Source organism: Phalaenopsis equestris, unplaced genomic scaffold, assembly GCF_001263595.1.
Source record: "Phalaenopsis equestris unplaced genomic scaffold, ASM126359v1 Scaffold000420, whole genome shotgun sequence".
Classification (NCBI taxonomy): Eukaryota; Viridiplantae; Streptophyta; class Magnoliopsida; order Asparagales; family Orchidaceae; genus Phalaenopsis; species Phalaenopsis equestris.
The window spans coordinates 29631-40011 of record NW_018164861.1 but is presented as its reverse complement, the minus strand read 5'-3'; the positions used below and the strand labels follow the sequence as shown (position 1 = coordinate 40011).

The window sequence follows — 10381 nt, the reverse complement described above, 5'->3', positions numbered from 1 at the left end:
GTCCACGGGAGGGAATCAATCAAATATTTCACTAAGGCAAAAGAAATGGAGAATACATAGCTTATACATAGAGATGAGCCCTCATCTTTCTTTTATGGCCTCCCTCTCAAGCGACACCTTGATACAAGGCCTCAAGATGCTCTCCTCCTCTCTAATTCTCTAGCTATTCTCTCCTCCTTTGTGGTAGTTTAAGATCTCTTCTCCCTTCAGATCTCTTCCCTTGCTCTCATATGCCTCACACCCTCTCTATTTATAGAAGCAAGAGAGTGGTAGGTGGGAGGTAGGTGAGCGGTAGGTGAGTGGTAGGTGAACGGTAGGTGAATGGTAGGTGAGATGTGGTAGGTGAGCGGTACCACATTACAAAAGTGCCCTTTTACTTTAGTTCATTAATTGGGGGTCAAAATAACAAAAACAATAGTCAAGCATTTATCCCACTAAGTGGGGTCGGCTACATGAATTTTTTTTTCTCCATTGTGTCTTATTTAGTGTCATATTTTTATTTAATTCTAATAGATTAAATTCATTTTTATACAGTATGCCCAAGTATTTGTAGATCTACCTCTATCTTTTTAACATAACTCAAATCTAAAACATCTAATCTCCTAACCAAATCATTAGATGGTCCATTTTTGATATGACCAAACTATCTAAAATAACTCTCTTTAATCTTGTTTGTCGTTGGAGCTACACCATCCCTTTCATGGATAGTTTCGTTTTGCATTGTCTCTAAGAGTTAAGCCACTCATCCACCTAAGCATTCTCATTTCAACAATGATTACCTTTGTTTCATGCTTCTCTTTTACAGGCCAATATTCTACGTCATAAAGCATTGCAGGTCTCACCATCATCCAATCAAGATTATTGAAATAAAACGTTGCTATGAAACTTCTTAATCATGGTTTTTTTTTTTGATAGTTAATCATGCTAATTACTAAGTTAATTTGTGTTTGATGTATGTCTATTGGTTTGATCCAGGTTTATTTAACTGTCATGCTTGAATGCATCCATAATTTCATTTTTTTATAAAATTTTTTGTTTTATAATTAAAGAATATAATGATTATGTATATAATAATTGGTTTTAATTTATGACATAAAATACGTGCAAAGTATATCATTGAAAAAATATTTATTATTTTTTATTTTTTATAATAATATATCATAATTCATTAAAAAATATTAAATTTTAAAATCCAAGCATTATTCAAATTTAAATAAATATATTTTATTGATGTAGTTTCCTGAATGCAAATATTTATAAGTGTTTTTAAAACTTACAATAAAAAATTAATTCAAGCAACACTCAATCATTTGTTGTTCTAAGATCATTGAAGTTGGTAAGATCCTTCACTTCTCTTAATAATGCCCATAATTCACTTAAAAAAAATCCTCCATTCTTAATATTATCAGCGTAAAGTGAAACTATTTAAATATTCAAAATTTTGTCCTTCAATAACTTATATTAATGTATTTAAGGTTGTTTCTTTAGTCGCCACTATCTAGAAGATCCTAACCACAAAATTCTTACATAGTTTCATTAATGGTTTATGGGTTAAATTTATCTTTACTAATTTCATTAATATAAACATTTGATAGACATCCCAAAACCTTTAATTATGAAAAATATTCAACTTTTCTCGTCTGGATTTCATCAGAAAGTTCTAAGTTGAATTCATTTGATGGTCTTTGATTGATTCGATATGATATTGTGTTTATGGCATATGCCTAGAAGGCTTTTAGAAATTTTGTGACTCTTTGCATGTTTCTTGAAAGGTCTATTCATCACCGTAGCTACTTCATTTTGTTGTGATGTTTTTGTGACTATTTTCTCCATATAAACCCTATGAGAAATGTAGAAGTTTATCAATTCTATAGAATAATATTCTCTACCATTATTATATTATATGTTTGATTTTATCTCTAATTTCATTTTTTTGCCAAGCTCTTCTATTTTACAAAAACGGTAAACTCAGAAAACTTATTTTTAATTAAATATACCCATACATTTTTAATACAATTGCCACTAAAGATGGCATAATATAAGGACCCTGCTAAAGAAATGATAGGAGATAGCCCCCATTCATTTGTGGGTGCTAGCTCCAGCCATTTGGATTTAAGTTTTGTTTTGATCTTGGAGAAACCAAGTCTCTTTTTGTTAGGTAATACACAGTCTTTACAAAAGTGGATTCAATAAATTTTGAACTTGAAATTTTACATATAGAGCGAATAATTTTTAAACCTTAATAACTTATATTCATTAGCCTTTAATGCCATAAGTTTGAATTTGTTTTGATTGATTAGCATACAAAGACCATGAAGTTCCACATACGTCTTCCAAATGCTTGCTAAGTGCATTTAATAAATACAACTTGTTAGGAAATTCATGGTCTTTGCATGCTCATTGAGAGGTCTATTCATCCTCGCAGTTACCCTATTTTTCTGTAGAGTTTTTGTGATGGTTTTTCCATACCCACGAGCAATATAGAAGTTTATGAATTCTATAGAATTAAAATTTCCACCATTATCAAATCTTAGGCATTTGATTTTTTCTCTAGTTTTATTTCCGCCAAGCTCTTTTATATTTCACAGAAATGATAAACATGTAAATTTCTTTTTTAATAAAATAAAGTTGTACATTTTTAGTATGATCTCAAACAAAGATTATATAATATAAAGATCCTCATAAGGAAGTGATAAAAGATAGCCCCCATATATCTGCATGTGCTAGCTCTAATCATTGGATATAAACTATACCCTATCTTTAAGAAACCAACCCTCCTTTTTTCCCCTAAAATATAGTCTTTACTAAAGCGAATTATATAAAATTTATACTTAGAATGCTACTTGCGGAGTGATGAATTTTAGGCCTTTCTAAATATATGTCTTGCCCTAGCTTTTATGATTGAAGTGCATGATATTCTTTTACAAATAGCTGTGTGATTGATATTAAACTTTTTCTTAAGTCAATGAATTGCCTGACTTTATTCTTCTTCCAACTATTACCCGTTCATTTCATGATTATCACATTTCTAATGCCCATAATATTTTAGAACTTGTCACTAGTAAGAAATATAATACCATGATTGTTTATGCAACAATTATTTATTAGATGTTTATTAAAAAAACAATGGAATGTTATACTTGATTCTATTATCTAAGTTTCCATTGGTTGTTTTCATTGAGTTTCTATGCATTTTAAATGTTTTCTAATGCCTAATTCATTACTTCTTTTTTTAGCTTTTAGCCTTGTTCACTTCTTTTTTTTTTTGCTTTGTTTTATCACGTGGCTAGACTTGCCATAATGTCAGCATTTTCTTGGGCTATCTCGAGATTTACTTTTTTGATGGTTTGATTGAAGTTTCTAGATGTGAGATTTCAATTGTCTTTCCATTTATTATTGCCAACATTTTGACACCTAATTATGTTGTATATATTTATAATAGAAAATGATTTACTTTAACATTTCCTACTTCTTTTTATATCATTGCTAAAGATGAGATCTCTTGCATTGCAAATCTTAATATGTTGAAGCAACTATGTTAAATTAGAAGTTCCTTAAGTTCAAACATCACAGATCTTAATCTCTTCAAATATTTAACCATTGTTGCTTCAACATATGATTTCTTAATTCCGCTACATTTGGCTTACTATAGTACTGTGTATTTGATCCAACGCTCCTTCAGTCTTGCTTCATTTCTCACTCTTGGCTTTGATTAAATGCTTCTTTGAGGATTTACATCTTTTTGCTGTCTTTGAGCAAGTGTTTATTTTAGGTTTTCTGGTTGCTTATTTTGATATCTCATCATGCTTTGTATAATCTAATGTGTTGATTAAACTATGAGTTTGTATCCACTCTGCAAAAGTCTTATGAATGTTTGCATATGGACACATGATGCCAATGAGAAGAAAATCAGGAAAGTCAAAGGCTTCCTCCCATATGCAGCTTTAATGGCACAACAGATTCTGAACCATTGATTTGAACTAGTTAATTTCATTCAAAGTCTCATTATAGATGGACATTGAAACGAATGACTAAATAAAAGAAAATAAAATTTTCATGCATCATTTCTTCTTTGCACAAAAACTTGAAAGGAACTATACATCCAAATATTCCACCAAATAGAAATAAAAGAAATATCAATAAATCAGAAGAATGAGAGTATGTGACGTTGGCTTTAACAAAAAGTAACAAAAAATTATTGACATAAAACCTCAAACTGATTAGAACATTTGAAATGAACGATCTCTTCAGCACTCTTTTCCTTTTGCTTCGCAGATGATGACACAAATGCCCTTGAAGAAGAGAAATGATGAACACGAGTGCTTCAGTTTAATTTTAAATAATTATTTTTTGGAATTTATAAGTACTCTTGATGTTTCTCAGTATTTGTTTTAATGTAAAAGTGATTTTCTTATGGTTGATTCCAGTGAGGATTAAGGGCTTTCACCTTTAGTTAATCCAACAATGATCATTGATTGGGATAAATCATGGACAATTAGGGATTTTTTTTTATTTTTTACCAATGACTAAGAATGACTTACAAGAAAATTTGAATAATAGTATAATTTTGTTAATTTTAATTATAATACTATGCAAATTTTATTATTTAGTTATGAAGTAAAAATTTATTAAAGACTTGGGTGTCATGATAGGCTGTGGTTCCATTTGAACACTTGAGGAATCCAAATTATTTATATATCCATTAAATGAATCTCTCCAATATTTAAATTTGCTTCATTTTGCTCTAGTTTTTTTTTTCTCAATTAGATGCTCCATAAAAATGTACTCCTCAATTTTTTTTTCCAAAATATTAAACAGATACCATTATTAAAACACAATTATACTTACTCAATGGTGCAACCATATAACCCGTCAATCATTTGATTTATGAGCTCAATCTCTTAGGATATAAGAGATAGCAATGGATCAAAGATGCATGCACAAATATTTAAATTTATGTAGTTCAGCGAGACTCATTTAAGTAGTTGTTTGATTGGCAACAAAAGGAGTGATTTGATTCCTTTTACAAGAGTTTTAAAATTTTAGATATTTGTTTAGAAGAAAAACAAATGCAGTGTAAAATTTCAACGTATTTAAAATTCTCTCTCTAGATCATTTTCAATGTATTTGAAATTCACTCTATTTGGGTGAATTTTAAATACCTTGCTTTGTGTAAAGTGATGCAAACACCCGCTCTTACAATTTGCCATTGCCTGCCACCACCAGCTGCCTCCCCGACCCTGCCCTCACTGATGGCTGCCTGTCGTTATCGCCACTCACCAATCACCACTGTAGGTTGTCAGTTGCCGCCTGCCTTGCCCCCACAACCCCTGTCAGCAGCCTCAACCTTTGTTCGTTGCCGTATGCCACCGTCGATCTTAATGAGTTTTTTTTTTTAATTAAATAATTTTTTCTTCAAACTAAATAAAAAATATAAAGTCTTGTATTTATTTTATAGTGAACTAAAAAACTACTGAAAAACTCTAAATTATTATAAATACAATACATCACTTCAACACTATATTTCTTTTTAAATTGCATTCTTTTTTGGCAAATCAAGCAACCCTTTAATATAATACTATATAGGGATCAAATAACGCCATTAAGCTTCAAAGGGATACACTAAGAATTTCTCTTCATGCACGAGGATGATTTAAAATTTTCACTGTGAATATGCACCCATTTATTGTCCTCGACAAGGAAAACATACACCTTAGGTGGTTAATGCTGAATAGTGCAAGTGAGGTATAGTTTATGTTCTAAATATAGAGCTAGCACTATCTATACAAAGATTTGAAAGCTTTCTTGGATAACATGTTAAAAATCATAAAAGACGATGTTTACTTGCTTGATTCAAAATGGTGCTAGTACAAGCATACAAGCATGTCTCTTTAAAGGAAAGAAAAAGAGAGCAATAATAATATGAACTGATGTGTCATCAACTAATTTTATCATTTTACATGAATTCTAGAGACATTTGGAATGGATCTCCGGGTATTTTTTAGAGAAATATTCTGATTCAAATTAAAAATCATCCCGAACTCCAATTTCAGTAAACTTACAGTCAAACAAACTATCTTGATGCAAGAAATCCAACGAGCTTAAGATCACCTGATTGATCATTAAGACCATCAAATCATCAAAAATTTTCCTATAATCAAGGAGAATCAACGTGGGTCATTTGATCCGGTTGTTATGGTGATTGTTCGCTAAAGGATGAAAATATCCCTTATCTAAGACCTATAAATAGACCCCCTCTGTCCAGGGGGGAGGACGAAGGAGAGAGAGTCCTCTAGCGGTGTTCTGGATTGAAGACCTGACGACAACTCATAATCTCCGTAGTTACCGACTATCACGCGTCAGCAGTCATCGGCCGCTACTGGCCACCCCCTGCTCGCCACTGTCACCATATATTGAGGATTAACAAAGTACTTTGTTAAGTGACGAAGCCTTCTTTAGATGGAGTAACATAGTGTTCTAAATACAGTGCAACGACGTACCCCAAACATGATGTATCAAAGACCAACGATAACTTTGAGAAGCAACTGCTTTCGATCATGGTACAACAAACCTTCCTGTATACAAACATTATACTTGGAGAAACCTTGCAACCCTTTCCTAGTTGTGGGATAAGGATTTATCTTTGTACTTACGGACTTATAATGAATCATTTCAATTGGGCTAGACCCAATGATTTTTTTTCCAATCTAGATTTCTTTCACGTAAAAATTTTTGATTTAGAACTAAATGAAAATATGACACTAAATAGGACGCAATGGAGAAAAAGGATTCATGTAGCCGACACCACGTAGTAGGATTAAGGTGTTGTTGTTGTTGTTGAAAAAATTTTGATGTCTAATTAATTTGTAAAAGGAAAGCTTGTTTATTGATTAATGACTTGGACATTTATAGAGTGTATATATTCTTGCACGTAAGTCCCTAGACTTATTTATATTCTCTATAAATCAATAAAACCCTAAACTATATACAATTCTCATCATTTCCCCTTAAGATGGGCAACAAATATACACTAAGCCCATCTTGTCACACAACCTAGATAGATCTAATGAGCTAAGTCTGTTGGGGAGGCAGTCAGCTACTTGCTCTCTTGTAGCTACATGACTTATCTCTCTAGCAGTCCACTATTTAGTTTCTCCTTGATAAAGTACCTGTCAATCTCCACATGCTTGGTTTTGTCGTGCTTCACCGGGTTGTTTGTTGATTGTTGACTTGTTGTCGCACCACAACTTCATTTGAGCTCCTTCGTCAATAGAGCTCTCAGCCATAACAGCTCGACAACTTTTAAGGCCACGACCATGTCCTCTGCGTGTGTCGTTGACCTCGCAACTACGGTCTGCTTTTTGCTCTTTCAAGAGTGAAGAGACCAAATTACTCCCACTAACATGCAATATCCTATAGTAAACCTCCTGTCATTAACATAACTAGCCAAAGGAGAGTTGCAGTAGTCCTCAATGCCTAAATGACCATTCTTCTTGAAGATCAATCCCTTCCCTAATGCACTCTTTAGGTACCTCATAATATGTTATACTACATCCATGCGGTCCTTCATCGGATCATGCATGTAGCGATTCACCATGTTTACTGCAGATGATATGTTAGGACGAGTGTGCTTGGATAGATGAGATGACCTACTAATCTCCGGTACCTCTCACGATTAACCACCTCTTCTGCCTCTACGCTCAACTTTCTCTTCTGATCAATTGGTAAAACTACAGGCTTGCATCCCAACATGCCTATTTCTGTGAGCAAGCCTAGCACATACTTCCTCTGAGATAGAACAATCCCTCTACTCTACGAGCCACCTCAATCCTAAGAAAGCATCTTAGCTGTCCCAGGTCCTCACCTCAAGCTCTTTGCCCAAACTTGCTTCAGCCATTCGAAGCCTTCACATGATCCCTGCTCTGATACCAAATTGATTATAAATGAAAAAAAAAACCTTGTTTATTGATTAATGACTTGGGCTTTTATAGAGCCTATATATTCTTGCACATAAGTCCCTAAAATTCTCTGTATTCCCTATTACTCAATAGAACCCAAAACTATATACAATTCTCAACATGTCTCCTTCTAATTATTTTATTATCTGTGTGTGTTGGATTTCATACAATGACATTAAATTATTACTCAACTGCCACAAATTTTCTAGCATGTAACAAGAATATATTATAACAATAAATATTATAGATTCCTATTATATTTATTTCACATGTGATAATAGTGATATCATAATTTTATTAAACATTATAATTCAAATCACACTTAAGAGATTGCTGCACATTTTTTCCTTCAAAAAGACAAGCCGAGCCAACTTCTTTTGTTGTGTTGAATAAAAGCTGCACGCTCATTCTCATTGTCTTTCATTGCTTTATTTAAAGTGATACAGATATATCCTAAAATTAATTACAAGATTCTCATAGCTCAAAAAGGTCACAACAATCTCTAGCCAATGATATAGATTTATCAAATGTTTGTTTTGATGAGACGGATCAACCAATTATTTTGAAAAATCTAATGTAGAAAATATATTGGATCTACACATTTATATAGATCCAACTTAATTGCAAATCAGTTAACATCTATGTTCCGGTGGTACATCACAGTTTTTTCATAATTTTGTTAGCTCATCCTTTTTGGCAACCAAGCACTCCTTTATATATTTCTGGTTATACAAAGTGAAATTTTCACATTTTAACGGTCCTGACAAATTCCAGTTGGTTAGGCCTTCTGAATAAGGCTTCAAATCTTTGCAAACTTTTTAATGTATGTTCAAAAACATTGTTCCGAAGTCTGAACAATTTCAGCTTCTTAATTCTTGATATTAATCTGTTCTTTTGCCATAACACTTGCAGAGTTCTCAGTAGGCTCAACTGTGTTGTGGCCCTTGTTGGACAATGCATCTCCTCTACAACATTTCATGCCATTCAAGACTCAGCAAGAGCAAAAGTTCAAAAATTTCTTATTTAATCTGATTCCAGCAACTGAATTTCAGCATATTTCTCAGAAAGCTCACATTGTACTAGCTTCTCGGGTTCCAAGTAGTTTTATCTTAATTTCTTACACCATTTTTAAAAATCTTTTCACATAAATATTCATATATTTCAACATTCTGCCATTCATGCTTGCCAGAACCAAGGCATGAATATAAACCACCAGCCTTCGGGATCAGATGCTTTAAAAAACACCCCTTTACTAGGATCTAAGGTTGGAGCCATCTTTCCAAGGCAGATATTTTCTTTTGGATTTTTCAAAAAATTAATTCCATTGCTAATGTTCTTGATGAAATTCTTGAAGAAATTAATCTCTGTGTAAAATGTTGAAGCCTACCACAACCCCTGCGCAGCTCAGAATGTTTTATGCTGGTTCAGTTAATGTGTATGATGACATCCCATGTGATACGGTATTTGATATAACATTTTAGAGGAAAGTGTCCAAATGGTCCTCTCATTCTTTGCCGGGGATTGGTGTAGTCCCAAAGTTTATAAAAGTGTCAGTTTAGTGCTAAAAAATTTCAAATATTGGCTGAATTAGTCTTATGGGAGGAATATTTCAGCATTGGACAATTTTGCAGGGCAAGTAGCTGGATGCCCTATTCATGGGACAGGAAGAAGTCAGATAAAACTGTTTGATGGGATAGCAGCTGCTCATCTGCTCGGATCAGTATTTCAACAACTGTATCCAATTTTCTATATATATATTTACATACATGCATGCATGCATGTCAAAATTCTTATGTATTTATATATACAACACTCAAGTTTTTAATATTACATAAAACATATCACTATTGCTAATTTCTTCAAAGGGAAACACATCTTTTCATGCATGGGTTTGACACGAAAATGGGGTGAAGTCACGAAAACAAATTTGAGACATCTGAAGTAAAATTTTGTACAAACATAAGGAAAAAAAAACACATAAAGTATAAGATTTAATGTGGAAAAACTCCGAAAAAATTATGGAGTCGCATCACATTAAACAAATTCAAAATTATTATAAATGTAAATATCAAACTTTTAAGTATTAGACATGTAAATATATAAAATGTGATTGAAAATAAATTTAAACACGACAAACTTTCAATTTCCATTGACTTACACTTACATGCATGATAAGTCAAAGCAAAATTTTATTTTATTTTATTTTAAAAAAATTAAAGAGTAACCAAATAAGCCCTAAAAGAATGCAAAATGAGTCGAATTCAACTTGTTCTCAGCTTTTGATTCAAGGATGAAACCCCATACTTAGGGTATGTTTGGAGCAGTTTATTTGGTGCGGTGACGTTTTGAAAACACATTTAGCTTGTTTGGGTAAATTGTGTTTTGACAGCTTATGCATTTTCAAAACGCTAAAAATAACGTTT

General features: G+C 32.5%; 1 protein-coding gene across 5 annotated transcripts in view; it reads left to right on the top strand.

Annotated features, from left to right (window-relative positions):
- LOC110027205 overlaps positions 1 to 9732 on the top strand; it is a 12365-nt gene extending 2633 nt beyond the window's left edge. The window contains exons 2-4 of one of the 5 annotated variants that reach the window (XR_002294317.1): positions 8871 to 9034; positions 9148 to 9507; positions 9590 to 9732. Coding sequence is in view for 4 of the 5 variants with exons in the window: in XM_020728529.1 (XP_020584188.1) it covers positions 8871 to 9034; positions 9148 to 9330 (347 nt within the window). In the remaining variant the exon portion in view is untranslated. Of the gene's footprint in view, positions 1 to 8870; positions 9057 to 9147 lie in introns of all 5 variants that reach the window. The other 4 variants (XM_020728531.1, XM_020728532.1, XM_020728529.1 and 1 more) reach the window with 4 other exon arrangements.
- The last annotated feature ends 649 nt before the right edge of the window (positions 9733 to 10381 follow it).